Source organism: Rissa tridactyla, chromosome 15 (genome assembly GCF_028500815.1).
Source record: "Rissa tridactyla isolate bRisTri1 chromosome 15, bRisTri1.patW.cur.20221130, whole genome shotgun sequence".
Lineage (NCBI taxonomy): Eukaryota > Metazoa > Chordata > Aves > Charadriiformes > Laridae > Rissa > Rissa tridactyla.
Window position 1 is genome coordinate 11,561,120 of NC_071480.1, and position 18,527 is coordinate 11,579,646.

At 60.2% G+C, this 18,527-nt stretch overlaps 1 protein-coding gene across 1 annotated transcript in view; it reads right to left on the reverse strand.

The window, feature by feature from the left end:
* DNAH17 (dynein axonemal heavy chain 17) overlaps positions 1-18,527 on the reverse strand; it is a 28,514-nt gene continuing 9,987 nt past the window's right edge. The window contains exons 23-61 of the mRNA XM_054221497.1: positions 18,232-18,369; positions 17,627-17,759; positions 17,195-17,322; positions 16,931-17,079; positions 16,542-16,824; positions 16,264-16,437; positions 15,567-15,774; positions 15,305-15,470; positions 14,618-14,720; positions 14,298-14,445; positions 13,872-13,963; positions 13,551-13,712; positions 13,233-13,397; positions 12,878-13,069; positions 12,164-12,430; positions 11,483-11,644; positions 10,744-10,977; positions 10,397-10,561; positions 10,192-10,287; positions 9,882-10,099; positions 9,430-9,637; positions 8,988-9,103; positions 8,454-8,646; positions 8,103-8,338; positions 7,693-7,815; positions 6,820-7,024; positions 6,149-6,313; positions 5,871-6,011; positions 5,556-5,726; positions 5,243-5,365; positions 4,524-4,717; positions 4,245-4,393; positions 3,976-4,103; positions 3,401-3,628; positions 2,656-2,847; positions 1,795-1,974; positions 1,273-1,455; positions 474-656; positions 1-214 (exon numbers count right to left, since the gene is read on the reverse strand). Coding sequence (XP_054077472.1) covers positions 38-214; positions 474-656; positions 1,273-1,455; positions 1,795-1,974; positions 2,656-2,847; positions 3,401-3,628; positions 3,976-4,103; positions 4,245-4,393; positions 4,524-4,717; positions 5,243-5,365; positions 5,556-5,726; positions 5,871-6,011; positions 6,149-6,313; positions 6,820-7,024; positions 7,693-7,815; positions 8,103-8,338; positions 8,454-8,646; positions 8,988-9,103; positions 9,430-9,637; positions 9,882-10,099; positions 10,192-10,287; positions 10,397-10,561; positions 10,744-10,977; positions 11,483-11,644; positions 12,164-12,430; positions 12,878-13,069; positions 13,233-13,397; positions 13,551-13,712; positions 13,872-13,963; positions 14,298-14,445; positions 14,618-14,720; positions 15,305-15,470; positions 15,567-15,774; positions 16,264-16,437; positions 16,542-16,824; positions 16,931-17,079; positions 17,195-17,322; positions 17,627-17,759; positions 18,232-18,369 — 6,678 coding nt within the window. The 3' untranslated portion in view covers positions 1-37. The remainder of the gene's footprint in view (positions 215-473; positions 657-1,272; positions 1,456-1,794; positions 1,975-2,655; positions 2,848-3,400; positions 3,629-3,975; positions 4,104-4,244; positions 4,394-4,523; positions 4,718-5,242; positions 5,366-5,555; positions 5,727-5,870; positions 6,012-6,148; positions 6,314-6,819; positions 7,025-7,692; positions 7,816-8,102; positions 8,339-8,453; positions 8,647-8,987; positions 9,104-9,429; positions 9,638-9,881; positions 10,100-10,191; positions 10,288-10,396; positions 10,562-10,743; positions 10,978-11,482; positions 11,645-12,163; positions 12,431-12,877; positions 13,070-13,232; positions 13,398-13,550; positions 13,713-13,871; positions 13,964-14,297; positions 14,446-14,617; positions 14,721-15,304; positions 15,471-15,566; positions 15,775-16,263; positions 16,438-16,541; positions 16,825-16,930; positions 17,080-17,194; positions 17,323-17,626; positions 17,760-18,231; positions 18,370-18,527) is intronic.

Genomic DNA, 18,527 nt, shown 5'->3' on the forward strand with positions numbered 1-18,527 from the left:
AGGTGGTTCCTGGTCCTCTGTGGTGTCCGCCGCCTCCCTAAGCTTTGACTTTCACAAGAACTGTGCTCACCCGGATCCGAAGGAGCAGGTCTGCGTACCAGGCTCCCAGGCTAAGGAGAGAGGGGTAGGCATAGCGTGTCCAGCGTTCGGGGACGTTGTCGTAGAAGAGAGCGGTTGCCAGCTCTTCCATATCGGATGTAATCGTTAGCTCTCCCTTTAGAAAAGAGAACAGTCTGGGCAGTTCTATCTGAAGAAAACGAGACCCACGGAAGTATTTGGTCTCAAACTCCTCCCAAAGGAGGAGGCTGATCCCGCCGGGCCGTAGCCGGCGCAGTGGGAGGCATAAGAGCGTGAGCAGGGGTAGCCAAGCGCTGTGTGCCAGGTGGGGTGCGGAACGAGCACCAGCCACTTGCAAATCCCGGGCAGTTATTTGGCAGGGAGAGGTGCTTTCTAGGCAGCCACCTAATGCGTACCTTTAGTCCCAAGTCTAATTCTTTCAAAGAGCGCCTGATTTCATGGGTCAAGATGTTCATCCTTTCACATTCCTGGAAGGCAACTACGACATACGGGGTCTTGTCCACCGCTTTCGCCATGATCTCTGCCATGTTGAATGGCTCCGGCAGCTTCTCAATAATCTCGTCTAGGACTGACTTCACCTGGAAAGAATACGCCATAAACCTGCTCTTATCTAAGGGAAAATGCTGCGAGTTAACAGTTAATTAACTTAGTAATATTTTTCTGGTTTTGTGTTTTCCTGTGCTTCTTCCTCTGTTACTAATACTCCATTCTTTTACTAACTGCTCTTGGCTCTTAAAAAGCTGCAGCTCTGTTTTTGATAGCCAGGAAGGTAAGAGCTGAAGCCACTGTAAAATTCAAGTGTAAAATCCAGGGAGTTGGGAGGAAGACTTTTTTTTTTTTTTTTTTTTTTTTTTTTAAATATCTGTAATTTTAGTAGTTGTCATCATGAATGGGAATTACTAACTTACTCCACGTGCTGACGCAGCAGGTGAGCCACGTTTTGCCACTGGCGCATCTCTGCCCCATCAGAGAGTAACCTCCCTGACCGCTGCTCTGCGCTCGCGCCCCCCCTTCTCCAGGCTGACGGCCTGGGGCTGTAGGTGCTGGGCTAGAATGGCATCTCTGTGACAGCTTGCACTGATAAGAATCAGTTATTTATTACAGGTCAGATTCTTTTGTGCGTGGGCCCATCTCTGTCCTCCCCGCTGGTCCCCTCCTGGCCTCCAGGTCGTCATTGTGTGGTGTAAAACTTGCCTTTTCCTCTCGGGAGACACCTGCGCCTCCTCCAGCGTCTGATTCTTTGGGCTGCATTTCCAAAACTGTCCGAAAAAGCCTGTCCGAAGTGACAGTCAGGAAGCCAATTTCTGCGTTGGGGTGAAGGCCGTACAAGTAGGGGCTCTCCGGTGGCAGGTTGTCATTGATGTACTCGTGGTAGCCCTAAGAGCGGGGCGGGCGCTGACGTTAGTGTAGCAGATGAGGCCAAGGGAGCGAGTTTCACTTCAGCCTTGAAAATGCGTCATCGCTTTTTGGTGGCGGGGCTTCACAGCTGGCTGGCGTTGCTTATTCAAGATGGTTTTTTACTCAGGTCTTACCTAAGTTTTTCCCTTACCACCCCAGCCACAGGAATTATTTTTGCAGCAATTCTGCATGTTTCCATGGGATTGAAACTGTTTTTTCCCCTACATTCCCCCTTGGTTAACATCAGTTAACAGGCTCGTGGGCATTTATCCAGACCGGTGGTTTTCCACAGCAAATTGCAACTTCAGTCTTTCTTACCTTGTAATCCAAGCTGGGAGGGATCAGAAACCCCGGAGCTAAGTACACCTCCCCTTCCAGCATCTCCGCACGCACGTATTCGCTCAGGTAAGTCCGGCAGAGCCGGCGGTCCCAGTCGTCTGTGATGTGCCCCCCGTACATGATTTCACCAAAGAGGTACCGGAGATCATCCCACGGCACCTACAAGGAGAGATTCACCGGGTGTCCGCGTGGCTCCCAAAAGCTCCCCCGCAGCCCCGGGGGCCACAGAGCGATGGCTCCGGGGTCGGTCTGTCCAGCGTCCAGGGAGGTGACAGACCCCGCACCTGCGGAGGCACGGTGGCAGAGCGAAGGGAGCAAGACACAGGCCCTTGTCTTGGGTGTCTCTTGGGCTCGCCCCCAGGTTTCACCCGGTCTCAGAATGGACGCGGCCATCCCCACTTTGAACCCCCGTCACCCCGTCTCTTTTCGGGTCAACGTTGACCCACGTCTGTAGGGCCGGGGAAAGCAGGACTCTCCTAAGGGTGGACCTGAGTCCTGCTCATTGCACCTTCATCCTCAGGGCAGGCTTTGCCTTTTGGGTGGAAAGTAATTAAAAAAAAAAAAACAAACACCCCAAGAAAGCACCGAGGCATGAGCCAGAGCAGCCCAGTGCGAAACGCCTGCTTCCCCCCAGCTCCGCTGCGCCGAGGACTCTGCACCTTCACCTGCCGGGGCCTGTGGCTCCCTGGGGAGGAGGGAAGAGCTACTGGCACCTCTGTGTCTCCTCAAGGGAAGGCATTTGTGTGCCAAACTGATGATTTTTTTTTTTTTTTTTTTAAAAAAGATTGACTTTCCTAGTGTGTATTGTGCTGAGGTACGGTCGCTTTCTAAATCCCTTACCTTGGGGTTAGCCTCCAGGTAGTTGTACAGGACGTTAATGGATATGGTCAGGTCACCGTTGTTGAAGGGGTAAGGTCTGTTCCAGCCCTGAGTGCCAAATTTGCGCCGCTCGGCCACCACCGCGTGGAAGTAACAGAGCGCAAACAAGACGCATTTGAACTCGATTTCTTTGCTGCACATCTCTAACGTGTCCTGCAGCGGAATAAAAATGAGAGTGGCTTTGCAAGTGAATGAGTGACTATCGCTATCAGCCATCCGGCTACTGGAGAAAGTGAAGAGATGATGGCAAAGGAAAATAATAAGTTGTTTATTAAAAAAAAAAAAGCATAAAATTATCTTTTAAAGATTTGGTAGTTGGTTAATTTTTGCGCTTATCTGTTTATAAAAAAATTAGGAGTTTTTTTATACAGCCTGCTGACAGCCGAGGTGGCTTGTTCATGGCCCCAAGCTGCAGCAGCCCAACACTGGGCCGTGGGAAAGGCACCGGTGGTTCCGCACCCTGCCTGGTTCTGGAGCCCTGGGGCAGCTCTGATCGCCCCTAAATCATGTCCTGACAGATGGGGGCTCTGGGCACCCAGGACATATCTGGGGATGGGCTGGCTCCCTGCGCAGTGTCCTTGTCTGCAGTGACACCCCCAGAGATGCTCAGCCGTGAGACCCCAGGGACGGGGAGAGCCGGAGAGGAACTGGACCCAGAATGGTTGGAATGGTCCGGCTGTGCCTGGCGCGGCCACGGCAAGGGTACCTGGGTGAAGAGGTCCAGGGCTTTGTGCAGGTTGGCGTACATGCCCGTCGGCGGCTCGTTGGTGATTTTGATGGCGTTCTCCAGCAGTCCCTGGGGGATGATGTGCGCCTCGGGGCTGGGGGCTGGCTCGGCGCTCATGAACACCCGGTAGTCGGCGTGGCTGCCCAGGCTGTACTGCTCCAACATCTTCTCCAGCGTCCCCAGCCACCGGGCCACCAGGTGGATGTTCTGCAACAGGAACCCTCCTGTACTGCCTGGCCTCAAGTACAACCTCGGGAATCACTCATTCCCCCCCGCATTCCTACTGTGTCTCCACAGAGAGTAGGTGCAGCCCAACCTGGTGCCATTTGGGCTGGGGACGCCCGACTAACATGGGCAGTGTCACTGCCCTCACGTGGGGCACACCATGAGAAACGCTGTGCCCCCATTGCAGGGCTGCCATCCTCTTTGGACGGCCTCTTGCGCTTTTGGGCTCCGCTCTCTGTTGCTGGTCTCCTACTCTGTGGCCCTTCTCCGTTTCCCAGTTGTCGGCCGGGCCGTGTGCCCCGCGGTGTGGCCCAGTGTCTCCCACCCACCTGCAGGATGACCCAGTGGCCCTGTGTGGCCGCCACCTCCAGGGCCCGTTCTGCCACGACCTCCTGGCCCTGTCCCAGCGACACGTTGTGGATCCTCCCGTTGTCGATGGTGAAGTTCAGTTTTCTGCCTGGGGAGGGGAGGAACCCGCCACGGCGTGAGACGCCTTTTTCGTTAGTATTAATAGGAACGGGGCTGCGCAGCCCTGGCCGTTCGCTGGCCCAACCAGCCCCCATGGTCTGTGCCGGCCGAGGAGGGGGCAACGGCTCACCCAGCACCTCCACGTCTTTCAGCGGGTCGACGCCAGGAGAGAGAATGAAGAACATGGGCGTGGAGGGGCTGCTCTCCTTGTACACCTTGGCGAGCTCGATGCTCCTTCCTTCCACAAACTTGCTCCCCATCTTCTCTTCCACAAAGTTCCTGTGGAAAAATAAAACCATAACGTGAGTTAGGAACAAACGTGGTCACTGTGTGCCGCCGGCACGGTGACACCGCGGGGCTCTTGCCAGGAGGTCACCGTGCCACATGCCGCGGGCAGGTGCCATCACACCTGATGGCGTAGGTCATCCTGTCCGGGCGCATGCACCGCAGCATGCACAGCTTCTGCAGGGACGTCTTGTTCTTCCACTCCTTGGGGAACACCTCCTTCTCCGGCACCTCGGACTCCACAAACTTTTTCCATCGCTTTGCTGAGCCCTCGATGTCACTGTCCAAGTTCTTGAACTCTTCCATTTCCGAGAGCACCTTCAGGTCGCACATGGCAAAATCACTTCTGGGCTCTGCTCACCCTCGGGACCCCCAGGCTGGGGGTCCCCGTGGAGCCGTGCGGATGATGCTGTGCTGCAGCCCAGCCCCGAGGGGTCCCACAGCCCCGGCAGGACCCTCCGTGGGGCACGGCCACCTCAGGGGTCCCAGAGGCATCCCTGGGGTGCCCGGTGAAACGGGGACGCTGCGCACGGGCTGGCGGGGCATCGCTCGGACACCCCTGCGCTCACGGGGGAGGAGCGGGGTACACGGGGGACACTGACAGTCCAAAATGCTGCCAAGACACAACCTCGCCAGCTGCCTCCTCCCGCTGGCACGAGTGGCCCCCCTCGGCTGTCTCTGCCTCAGCTCCATGGCTGACCCCACCGCCTGCCACAGGGCTGAGCGCGGACCCCTGCACCCCGGCACGTTGCCGTCACACAGCCCCCGCTGTGACCCCGGCCCCACTGTGCTGGGGGCCGTGCTGGCCTCGCCCCGGCACAGTGGGCAACCGTGCAGACCAACCTTGATGCCGCCCCATCCCTGGGGCTGCAGGAAGTCCACGGGGGAAGCAACGCCGGCCTTGGAAGGGAAGCGCAGGAGAAAGTCCAGCTCCGCTGGGTTCACTTCTTTCTTGATTGCCAGGACCTGGCGAGTTGAGGGCGCAGCGTCACAACCGCCCTGGCACACGTGGCCACGGCACGAGGGGCTGCGCTCCGAGCAAGAAGCTACTGAGCATCCAGCAGCAGCACAGAAGTAAGAGAAGAACCTGTCTAAAGCCACATAAATTCATGTCCAGTATTATACAACAGAAGCCCCAGACATTTGCACGCGTTACCTGGAAGGCAACCTGGGCCAGGAAAATGAGTTTGTCTCTCTCGAAGAGTCCCCGCGCGGTGTACGTATAGACCGAGTAGGTGATCTCATCCGTCAGGTTGATCACCCTTTGCTTGATGTCGTCGTCGGGGGCCGTGCGCTGAATGGCTTTCTCAAAGACCCCGTTGAATGCCTGAGGAAGAGCGGGGCGGGCAGCTCAGCGCCCGGGCTGCTGGGTGTCCTGTGAGCAGCATCAGCGCCGAAACACTGGATCGCCGAGATCCCCCAAGCCCCGTCCTGCCCGTACAAACCGCTTCCCTCCTTGCTCCACGTCTACCTTGAGAGAGAACTGGTAGATGGGGTTGATCTTGTTGAGGTCACTCAGGATGAAGTACAGCAGGGACGCTCGCTCTGCCGCTGGCCTGTAGTTTTCTCTCGCGACATTGATTTGAACTTCGGTGATTTTGGCTTCTTTCACCTTGACACACACGGAGGCGGGTGTTATCCAGCATCCTGGCACGTGCCAAAGCAGCACCCAACCTCCCACTGGGTGCCCGGTGCGGTCCAGGAGAGCTCCCGCTGCCCGCAGCACCAGCCCCGGGGCAGCTGGCTTACTTTTTCCTCGATTTCCATGGCTGTGCGCTTCGTGGTTTCCAGGTTCTCCACCAGCGCCGTGTCCCCCAGGAAATCCCCGCCAGCAGCAGACAGCCGGGCGAGCAGAGAGTCCTCCAGCTCCTTCAGCTTGATCTTGAACTCGTTCTGGCTCTTGGTGAGGTTTGCCTACAACACCAGCGCCCGGAGGAGGGACGCGCGTCAGTCAAGAGACCGCGGCAAAAACTCTAACATCAGTCGCCGTGACTTACGCTGGGCGCTCCCCAACCAACGGCCTCCAACAGGCTGCGGACCATCGGCAGCGCCGCTGGCTTTATCTTCTACTCATTAGGAATTCTCCCTTTACAAATGCAGCCCAGACAACACGCTGCGGTACCTGTCAGCTGAGCTGCGGGTCTCGGAGAAACCAGCCAAGTTTCTCACGCTGTCACCGAAGGGCTGAGGCAAGAGGTGGGCGGACATGGCCCTCCCCGGGCTGGCGAGCGTGCCGGTGGCAGCGCCAGGCTCCACGGGACGATGGTGGACCCAGAGCCACCCAAGCAGATGGCAGGCTCTGACCGGGACTCGCTCGGCTCTCGATCAGCAGCAGCAAGCTCACGGAGGGGAGACCTCGCTGCTCCCTGCAGCAAAGCCACCACAGCCCCCCCCCGGGATGCTCCCTGCTGGGCTCATACCTTCAGGGTCTCCAGGTCTGGCCGCTCTTTGGCCACCACAGCAGCCAGGAGCTGGTCCTCCAGCCCCTCCCGGGTCACCAAGAAGTTGATGAGGGTGCACTGAGCCTGCACCTCTGGCTTGTAGTGAGGGTTGAAGTATTTGGTGTGCAGGATCAGGCGGAAGCGCGGGTGATATTCCACTTCTTTATCTCCTATCTTAATGTATCTGTTCAGTTAATTAAACAAATCAATTTCTGTACGCTTGGCAATAACTCATCACAGACAGACACCCCCTCGACCCACGTGCTGTTCCCGGCCGCTCGAGATGTATTTCTCCGGTTGGGAAAAGGCGTAGCAAGGGCAGAAGCGCCAAAACAGCCCTGGCAGGGCAAAGGCAGAGGAGCAGAAGGAACCAGTGGCACCATCCCACCACACAAGGGGAAGGGTCCTGTGAGGGCAGCGCGGTGCAGCCCCGTCCGTGCAGCCCTGTCCCCGCAGCCCCTGCCAGACCCGGGGACGCGGCTGGGGGTGGCAACGCCGTGTGGGGCAGGGAGATGGGGCAAGGGGTTCTCGGCAAAAGCCCCATCCCAGAACAGCTTCCCTGGCTGCTAAGAAAACGCTCCCAGTTTATCACACCTTATCGCAGGTGCCTCAGGGAATGTGCTCTTAAATCACTAAATGAACTGGACTCTGCTGACCAGAACCGTCCAGTAAGTCACATCAACTGCCAAGTATCCCCACTGGGACATACTGGAGAAAACTGGGGGATGTGGCCAGAGGAAGGGTCAGGCCCCAGCTGCTGTCATGCAAAGGGGCATAAATCGGCATTTCAGGGCAGCAGTGTTTGCTCAGAGCAGGTGAAGCTCTCGGCAACCAGAGGCGGGGGCTGCTGACCTCCCCTTCTTGGTGGTGTTCCTGCCCAGCAGGTGATCCAGCACCGGCTCCAGCGTCTCCCCAATGTCCTCGATCAGCAGCGTCTGTCCTTCGGAAACCGCCCGCTCGATGGTGTCCAGGTAGCTGCAGCCGAGAGGGGCGGGAGGTGCGGCGTGGGGCGAGTGCGTGCTGCGGTGAGCTCGGGCGAGCGCCCTCCAGCCGCTGCCCCCCCGGGGGGACCCTGCAGCGCCTGCCAGACCCAGCCCCGGCGGAGCCCACAGAGGTGTCGGGTGCCCCCATCAGTGGGGATGCCCTGGGTCTCATGGGGGACGTGGGTGCCCTGGCCTGCAGAGCCCTGCGCCCCTCCGGTGCCAGGGGAAGGGGAGCTGGTCCAGCCCGAGCCCACGGCCACCCCGCAGCACCCAGCCCACCTCCTCTGGCCCAGGCAGATGGTCTGCAGCTCCTCCCCGTATTTGTTCTTGATCCACTTGATGCCCTGGAGCTGGGCGTCCACGATCAGGGGCCACCGCTGGGTGTTGCAGAGGATGGTGGCATTCTCGGTGGACATGCGGTCGCTGGGCAGCCCCTGGTTGCTCCAGGCGGCCACGTCGGCGGCATCGGTGAGGAGGCTGAGGGGGTCCAGCCCCGGGGTGATGGGGATGGGCACCTGCCGGGGAGGGGACATTGGGTGCGTGGTCGTGGAGGAGTGGGAGCCCCTCAGTGCTGGCAGCATCGGGGGAAGGAGCCCCGGGCACCCCGGGACGGGACCCATGGCCGCTCACCGCCAGCTTATCAAAGAAGGGGATCCAGTGCTTCTCCAGCAGCTCGACCCTGTACTTCTTGGTGAAGTAGCCGACGTAGGACACGAAGGCAGAGACCAGCAGCACGTCTCCGCACAGCGTCTTCTCCTGCTCTCTGAGCATCTCCACTGACTCAGCCCAGCGGACGTTTTCGGATGCCAGGCCCCCGATGAGCCTGGGGCGGGTCAGAAGAGATGGCGGCTGCTGCGGTGCCGCCACTCCTGGTGCTGTGCGGGGTGGGGACAACTCGGCCGTGATGCCCCGGGGTGGCCGTCGCCAATCGCCCTTGGGATTAACCCCCCTCTGCTCGGGCTGCCCTCACCCCGGGTGCACGGCTCCAGGGCTGCGTTTTCCACCCCCAAATTTCTGGCCCAATTCATTCTCAGGATTTTTTTAATTTGGGGAGGGTATGGGGGGGGTCTCTGATGCTTCCATGACCCCTGTGTCATTGTCACCAAGCAATGCCGGGGGGCAGCAGATGATCCCAGTGCTTCTGGACCAGCGTTTGCACGGTACCTGTTTGCCAGCGTGATGACTCGGGTGGTGGCGTCAGCCTCCTGCTGACATTTGATCTTCTCAGCTGTAGCTTTCTCAAATTCTGCGGTGAGAGCTGCCAGGTTGGCATTCAGTTCCTTCAAAAGACAACACACCGGCAGTGACCACCCCCCCCCCCCCAGCCCCCCCGCCCCCAGCGCAGCCGCAGCGAGCTGCCGGGCCAGGAGAGAGCCCCGCACACCCCGAGGAGCTTTGCTGCAGCCCCTGTCGTGACAACGCAGCTCTTGCACCTGGGCTCCTGCTGACGTGAATTATAAGAACCTTTCTCGCTCATTTTTGGCTCCTGGCCCTGACCCACAGCTGAATGGCTGGTGGCTGATGGGGTCGCGGCGGGTGCCAGCCAAGGCAAACAGCGGCTGGCCCCGGGGCCGGGGGCTGCAGGAGCGGGGGACGACACACTTACGGCAATTTTGCTCTTAATGCGACTGAGTTTTTCTTGTGCCTCCGCCAGCTCGGCGTTGGCCTCCTCCAGCGCCAGCCTCTTGGGTTCCACCTCGCAGAACACCTCGTAGAAGCGAACGATGTTCAGGCACCAGGAGCACAGACCTCCGGCTGCTGTTGACTTCGTCTTTATGAACTCGGGATCAAAACTGGGGTCTGACTGGTAGGGCCTGGAACGGGAGGACACACCGTGCCACGACACCGTGCCACAGCCACCGGTGGCCCCGTCCTGCTCCTCCTGGGGCTTGGGCTGCCCGTGGGTGTCAGGGAGGGAGAGCGGAGCAAATGCCTGGATCCTACCACTGCCCTTCGACCCGCGCTGCGCTCGCTGGGTGAGGGTCTCCCGGACACCCTGCCCAGGGTGACCCTGCGGCACGGGGCCGGGAAGGGCGCAGGAACCAGCCATGGACTCACTCAAACGCCTTGAGACAGGCCTCGGGGATGTGCTCCTTGTCAAACTTCTTTAAGGAGTCAAGGAAAGTATCTACTTTTCCCATCATGACTTTTGCTGCCTTCCAGCTCTTATCCTTCGGTATCTTGCCCTTCGGGGCCGTCAGAACCATCACAGCAGCCGTCACGTTCACCACCGCTTGGGGTGGGGACCCGAAGGACTTCAGCTCTGTCAGGTTGTTCTGGGAAGGGGCCACAGAGCTGCTGAGCATCACCCCAGCGTGGGGACACTGGCACCAGCCAGGGACCTGCTTCCCACCGAGGGGTCGCCCACCTTGTTGAGCGTGTTGAGGGCCTCCTGGGCGGCTACAAGCGCTGGCTCCGCTTTGGCCAAGTCAGTCTCGCAGGCTCGCTGCTTCTCGGCCACGACCTGGGGGGGCGAGGGGATGGGACAGTGAGCAGCCGGAGCTGACAGAGCTCGCGCTGCCTCGCTCCGTGTCGGACCCCGGCACGGTGGGCACCGGCCCAGCGCCACGCACCGTGTTGATGACCTGGACCTTCAGCTCCTCCTCGTCAGCGATGGTTTTCTCCCTGCTGACCTTCTCCGTCTCAACGCCCACCACATGGATCAGTTTATCGGCGTCCTCGTTCTTCTGCTTCAGCTCTGCCTCCTGGACTGCCAGCTTGGCTTTCAGATCATCCACCTTGATGTTGGGGGAGAAACGGAGCAGATCAGAGGGTTGATCCTGCCGAGCTCTGCCCGGCCTCGCAGCGGGGGCTCAGTATGGCTCGGGGACCTTGTGGCCACCATGACCACCCTGTGGGGACGCCCTCCTCTCGCCCCCTGTGTCAGACCCACGGCAGGCGCGATGCTGTGGGCAGGCACCTGCGACGTCGTGCTCTGCAGCTTCATCAGCCCCTTCTCCAGCCTCTCGATCTTGGCGGTGAGCTCGTTCCGTTTTTTCGACAGCAGGTTTTGGTAGAGCTTTATCTGCTCCAGGAAGGTCTTTGGCGTGGTGTAATTATAGCGTCTCTCCATGGCCAGGTAGGTCTTGGACATCTCCTTAACGCTCATGTGGACGTGGGACATGAACTGGCTGATGGAGAGCTTGACCTCGGGCTGCGCAGGAGCACAGACAGCGACCCGCTGTGCACGAGGACGCGGTGCCAACACTGGGGCAGAACCACGTCCAGCCGCAGAGGCCAGGCGGCAAAGCGCCGCTTTTCATTAAACTGCACAGCCTGCGGCGGAGGAACGCGGGTGGTCACAGCACTAAGGACGCTGGTTCTTAAGCCCAGCTCTGGTTTCCTGACTCCGATCCCACAGATCAACCTGGGCTGCACCGGGGAAACGCTGCTGTTCCCAGGCTGTTATTTGTGGTGTTTTAGGGACAAACGGGAAACGAGGAAAGGTTCGTCCCCACCTGTGTGGTGTGGGGCTGCAGGCTGTGGCTGTGAGCTTACCCCAGCACCCTGGGTCACCCAGGCCCCATCCTGACCGTGTTGCAACAAGGAGAGCAGTGGCGGCGCAGGTCATTCCCCGCAGCAGCCCAGTTTCCCCAGTTCCCCCGGGTGAGGGGGCTACGCACAGGCGCGGCGTGCACCGACCCGGGGTCCCAGCTCACCTCGATGTCCCCCGTTTCCTCCAGGAACCTGCTGCTGACGGACACGAGCGCATCCTCCGGCCACTCGTGGAACCAGTCGATGGCCGTGCAGTTGACCACGGCGGGGAACCTCCTCGCCCGCACGCGCAGCGTGGAGCCCACGGGGGAGAAGCAGAGGATGACCTGGGGCAGAGCGCGCGGGTGAGCGGGGTGTCCCCACTGCCGGGGGGGGCCAAGCTGGCCCGTGGGGTGGCGGCAGCATCACTGCGGGCTCCGCACGGCTGCCAGCTTTTCTGCTGGAGATCGGGACTTTGCCTCCCTCCCTTCCCAGTACGTGTGAGATGGTCCGTGACCGTGCACCCTGCGCCTCTCAGCAGGGTCGGGGCTGGCACCGGGTCCCCTGCGGTGGCTGTGGCCAGCGGCTGAGCACAGTGCCCGCGCTGGTGTCCCTGCGAGCGCCCAGCACAGCCCAGGAGGCGGCTCAGTCCCTCGGCCCCAGGGCAAGTAAATCCGTGGGCGTGAAGAGCTGTGGCCCTGGGGCTGGAGGGGGCACCGTTGGCTGGGGAGCCTTTGAAAACACCTTTTGCCCAAACCCATCACTGTGTAACGAAACCACGATTTTCTGTGTCCTGTCTGCAAATAGGGTTTGGATTAGGCAAGTCAGGAGCACTAAGAAAACACCCCGCCTGGGTGAACACCCACCTTTAACTGACGCCTGACTTTTTCTATAAATAATTTCCAGCAGTTTTCCCTTGTATCTTGCAAGCCAAGGAACTTCACTTGGGGCCTCATGGCACTGATAATGTTTTCCAGGTCATCGTCCTGAAAGAGCCCCGGCACCTCCCCGGACGCCAAGAAGTCATTGATCAGGACCAGGAACGATTCCTCAGCAACCTGGGAGTCCGTCATCAGGAACACGGTGGGGCTGTTCTTCACGGCTGCCTTGATGTACTGGGAGGCCAGGTCCAGCTGGGGCAGGAGAGAGAAGCCGTCACCTCCCGGCTCTTCAGCCCCCCGAGCTGTCCTCCGCAGTGACCGGTCCAGCACAGCCCGGTGCACCCTGAGCCGCCCCGGGATGCCGGGAGGGTGCCTTTGGGAAGGTGCCTATGGAAAGGTGCTGGGTGCCCGCTGCTCTGCCAGGGCTGCCGGCACTGCGCCTGCCCTCACGGGTGGCTCCTGCCCGTCCCTGGCTGGAGAAACTCTGTGGCCCCTCGGGGCAGGACTGGTGGGCTTCCAGAAAGCACCTTTGAGCGGATCGCAGGGTGTGCAGATGCAGCAGCGAGAGGAGAGCAGAGCCCCGCGCACCCACCCCAGGCACCGCAGCCACTGCGGGGCTTGGCACCACTCCGCATTGGCAGGATCTGTCCCTCGAGCCAGCGGCGCTGGCCCAGGGGCCGGGAGGAAAGTTGCTCTCACCTTCAGGTCCGGGATGCCGTAGCCTTTCCTCAGTGTAATCTGAAACACGTTCAGACTGCTGATGAATGCTGCCAGCCGTGCCAGGCTCTGCTTCCCGCTGCCGCCCACCCCCACCAGCAGCGCGTTGCCCCAGGGAGACTCTAAGATCCGACTAATTCTGCAAATATGAGACACTGCGTCTTCAAAGAGCACCTGAAAAAAAAAACAGGAGGGGAAGGTTCGATATTCTGAATCGCAGCAGGAAAAGCAGCGAACGCCCTGTAACGTACACACCCCAGCGAGAGCGATGCTGCAGCCGCATCTCTGTGGTGCGCGCGCTGCCTCGGCACGGAGCTGCCCGCAGCCGGGCACTCACCAGGCTCATCGCCGCGTTCACCTCGTTGTAGTTGTCCAAGGCTTCCGCCAGCAGCTTGTTGAGATCCGGCCAGCTCGGAACCGGCAGGTACTTGGGTTCCCCCACGCCCTGGGTGAAGTGGCAGTAGATGTTGGGTTTGGCGAACACCAGGTCTTCGCTGAGTTCCTGGGAGAGGCAATGCCAGCCGTGGGGCAGAGCCGTGGGGCACTGGGGGTGGGTACTGCTGCCTGTGCCGCTGCCGAGCCCGCGCTGGGGAGCTCAGCCTGGCAGCCAGCCCCGTGGGGACGGAGCACTCCCTCATTTGCCAGCACAACTTACGGGAAAGAAATTTTTGCAGGTGTCTGCCAGCACCTTCCCGAAGCCTTTTTGATCCTTTTCATCGACGAGCTTGTCTCCATACACCCTCTCAGCTTCGTGGAGCCAGAGGCGCACCAAGTCCACGGGGGTTTTCAGGCATTCGGGAGTGGAGAACAACAGACCCTGACAAACACGTGAAACCCTCAGTCCCCGGGGGTTTATTTTACTGCTACTCAGAGCTGAGTTTAAAGGTTGGCTTTGGGACAAGGGCATGGTACTTTTCAAGGGCATGGTGCGCTGCAAGGAATAAGGATGTTTAAGAGGAAAGAGCCTTCCCAATACCTGGAATATGTTGGAGAGGTCCCGGAGGTTGAAGACGTAGTGGAATTTGATGGCTGTTGGCAAGAAGGTGGAGGCGACCTTCTGGTGGAGAGCTGTCGGCAGGGAACAGGGGTGAGCCGGGGGCAGGTCCCTGGAGCAGCCTCCGGCAGCAGCATCCCTGAGCCGCTCACTCTCCCCTCCGTGACCCTCGGCCAGAAGGACAAGCGTGGGGCTTTAGTCTGACAATTTCTAGGGACACGATGACATATTTCGAGCATGGATAGGAGAAAAGGAGGAATGGAGCTTTCATTTGGACTGTGCCATGTCACGGAGGTGCGGCATGGGGCTCCAGGGGCACTGGCCGGTTGTGGGGTGTTTGGGATTCCCGGTGTCAGTGGGTGCATTCCCTGGGGGCCGCCTTCTCCCCCTGGCCCCGCGGGGGCTCACCCAGCGCTGCCGCGACCAGCTGGGGCTGCAGCTTCTGCACAGCCGGCGGCATCTTCCGCAGGGCCAGGTGCTGCGCCAGGATGGTGCTGTAGATGGTCAGCAGAGCCTCCTGGCCGGGAAAGCTCACGGCGAAGACGCAGAAATGACGCTGCAGCAAGGGACAAAAATTCAGGCGGGAGCTTTGTCCCCAGGGGCTGATGCAGCCAGACGGCACCGTGAGGTCCCCCACCGCGTCCCACCCCGTCCCACCCCTTCCTGGCTCCGGTCCCAGGAGAGCGAACCCGCTAGGGCACCGTCCCCAGCCCCGCGGCCCTGCGTACCTGCAGCCTGGAGTCAATGGTGAAGGACCCTGCGGTCGGGTTCATGCAGGCCACATACTGGCAGTTGTGAATGTCCTTCAGAGTCAGTTTGGTCCTGTCGTACCTGCGCAGGGACCGACGCTGTGACACTTTCCCTGGGGACGGGTTCCACTGACCCCACGGAGCTGCGTCCAGAGGGAAGCAGGAGGGGGGATCCCCATTCCCCTGGTGCTTGGTGCAACCTGGCACCGCTCCTGGTGATGCTGTGAGGGACCTTTCCCGCACCTCACAGCCAGACCTATCCCCAAATTCCCCCACGGCAGCCGGCACTCGATACCTCTGGCCTGCTTCCCACGCAAGCCCTCCCTGCGCCTGCGCCACGTGCTGCGCTGTGGCCATGGTCATCCCCCTGCCATGGCTCCCCCCGCCAGTGCTGGCAGCGGAGCTCTTTGCTTTGGATGGGCTTTGGGGCTGCCAGCAGAGAGTTTTTCCCCTTCCTTTTCCAAGGCCTCCGCAGCTGCCCTGGGTATAAGTGGGCTGAAGGGAAGGGGTGGCTCGGCTCCACCGTCAGCGTGGCACAGGAGGCAGAGTGGGCAGGGCATGGCCGGGCTCCTCTGCGGGACGGGCGAGGTGCCAGCACAGCATGGGTTTGCCCGGCAGAAGGTCACCAAACCCCCGGGGTCAGTGGGGCTGTGGCCGGACGCCTACCAGTGCCCGTGGTCCATGTGCTGCCGGATGAGCGTGTGCGGTGCCACCGTGCCGTACTTGTCCACTTCTGGCATGTTCATGTCATCGATGAAGTAGATAAGCCTCCTGGTCCCAGGCGGGCCGTAGTTCCTCCCCGATTTCTTCTCCAGGGGCTTCTCGAGGACGGCTGCAGCGAGAGGAGCGGGTGGGCAGTGGGGCAGCGCCGTGGGACCCTGTGGCACAGCCTGGCGCGGGGCCGGCTGCGGGCTCGGGCCAGCCTTACCCTGCAGCATATCCGAGGTGGTGTAGAAGTTAAAGGGCACAGACTGCACGAGGTATTCATCTGTGCCGAGCGCTTCGAGCTTGTCCCGCATCAGGACCGATTTTCCCGTCCCCGCGTTCCCCACCAGCATCACCGGCCTCTGCTTCTCCATCAGCAGGTCCATGAAGTACCGAAGGCGAATGGTCTCTGCCGTGTGCACCATGGAGGCCTGGGGAAATTGCGACGTCAGTCCCCGGAGCTCGCCCCGTGCTGCCAGAGGGGATGTTTGCAGGCAGAGGCAGCGGGCAGCGTGGAAGCCTGGCCTGGTTTTCCCGGTAATGCTGCTGGTCTGACATCTTTGACACCACCCCCCCCCCACCCAACAGCATTTCAAAAGTCATGCAAATAAAGTTTTAAAGTACATTTTTTGCATTCAGGCGACAGTTACAATTATTTCACGAGAATCTACAAAGCCGCGTGTTAATCTGAGATATTAAAAAAGAAGAGTTGCAACTTGCAGCTCTGGCTGAGGTTTCTGCGGGGTGAAGCAGAGCCACAGAAAGCCAAGGGGTTTGCCGGGTGCCGCCGGCCCGCGCGGTGGAGTGGCAGAGCCAGCCCGAATCCCGAATCCCTGTGCCACCCCAGCGACGCTCAGGGGTGAGACCATGGAGTAATGAATAAAAACCCCACACAAACACAGAGAGCTTGTGGGAAATACCTGCAAAGGGACTTCGGGATCGAGTTCGAATTTTGGCACTTTTTCAGTCCAGAGCATGAATTTCTTCGTTTCCGGATCAATGTAATAGTCAAAAATTGTCCCTTGAGAAGGAAACTTGACGGTTTTAAACTCGTTCACCCACCACTTGCTGAACTCCACGCGGTAATCCACGAGCTGGGAGGAACCGAACAGAGACACTCAGAAACTGGCCAGCCCTGTTGCTCCGGTATTTTCCAAGGGGATGCAGCCGAGGGATGGAGCTGGGTGGGCGGCTGTACCTGGTCCTGGAACATGGCCCCGCCGAAGGCCCAGGCGCAGGCGAAGACAAAGTAGAGCTCGTAGAGCTCCCGGGGTGAGTCCGGGGGGGTGGTCTGCGGTGTCAGGAGGCACTCCAGCAGGAACAGCACCATCTGTATCACCGTGATCTCGGGGATGGGGGTGATCTTCTTGAATCCGGACTTGAGCTTCTCGAGGCACACCGGCAGGTACTTGTCAAACAGGATCATCAAATTGGCCTTCTCGGACTGCACCGTCCTCTTCTCAATCCAGCTGGTCACAACTCTGCGGGAGGGACAGGCAGGGCTGCAGGCGAGCGCGTGGGGGGCCAGCACCTGTCCATCCTGTCCCGTCCCATCCCGTCCCGTCCCGTCTCCCTCCCAGGGCTCACGGGTTCCAGCCCAGGTCCGTGGCGTTGATGTAGAGGATTCCTGCCCGGGACACGGTCGCTGGAGTGGCAGTCCGCAGGTGGCTGATCTCGAAGAGAAGCCGCATGGTGGGGTTGAGGGGGATGCGCTCATTGCTGGCCAAGGTGAGAACCTGGAGAAAGTAGCCCGTCATGGGAGGATGCCCTGATCTTGGGGCCCAGGCACAAATGCAAGTGATCACCCCAACTGATGAGCAAGCAAAGATCCTAGGGTGTGATGACACTGACCTTATTGTCATCCATGACTGTGTTCAAGGACTCGATCCACATGGGGTCAATGTCTCCATCAAGGATGATCCACTTGGGCCCCTTATGTGTGATGTTGGCCAGGTCACGCATCACTGAAGAAAACAGACCTGCTCCAATGAGAGACACGTGGGTTTGTCCTTGGCAGCTCTTTCCACTCACAGCCCGTTTGCTGAGGGACACGTGGAACTGGGTACGTCCCTGAAACACATTTCTCCTCCCTCACACTCCAGTTAAAAGCCCCAAGAAAAGGTCTTCCCATTCCCGTCACCGCATCCCAAAGTGTTTATAGAGTCACATTTTATGAAGGTATTTGCCTATGCACCAGCAGCTGCTGAAAGATGGTTTGTGCCAGGTCCCACCTGGGGTAAGCGACCACCCTCGTGGCCACATGCACAAGCGTTGGTGTCTCACCGTCCTTCCACTCTCGCGTGGATGGATGAATAACCCCGAACAGCTCATCGCAGGTCACAGCCTTTGGGTCGAGGTCCACGCTGACCGGCTTCTGCTTCATGTTCTTGTATGTCCTGTTGAGCGACCTCAGCACCTGCAGAGAGGGGAACCGCGCACCGCTGCTCCTACGAGGGTGCCCGCAGCCTTCGGCAGCCTTTCCTGCAGCTGGGGGCACAGAGCCCTGCGCCCACCCGCTGCGGAGCACCCAGGCCTGGAGAGCCGCTGGGAAGGCGCCAGACCTCCCTGTGCAGAGCTGGCTCCTGGCCGGGGTGCTGTGAGAGCCCGGAGCCACGCCAGCCCGTCTCACTGGCACCGCAGCCATGCCGGCCAGCCCAGGGACAGTCCCGTCCCAAACCTGCTCAACTCCACGGGCTGAGCCCAGCACATGCGGTGCTGGAGTGTCCGGGGTGGCCACGGGCACTGGCCGTGCTGCCATCCCCTACCCAGGGCTGCTGCAGCTGGGGTCTGCGTGGCCACGTCCTCATGGAGAGGACGGGGAGGCCATGGGATGTGCTCGCCCAGGAGCAGGAGGGGATCCGTGTCTTCGGGGATGGTTTTGCCACTACCTGGGACTTGCCGCAGCCGGCGTTGCCGATGACAAAGACGGAGTGTCTCACTTGCAGCAGCTCCTCCAGCTGCACCACCTTCAGCACAAAGCTCTCCTCCGCCTGTAGCTTCAGCTCCAGCATGGACTGCTTAACGATCTGGGAGGGAGAGCGTGCAGTGGCCACAGGCAGCCGTCACGGCCTCGGCAAGACCCCAGAGACGAGGCGGCCGCCCCCAGAAGTGCCAAATGGACCTTGAGCCTCTGGATGCTGCCAGGGCTGGGATGTCTCTGGCGCTTGTGCTGCGCCAGGGCTTG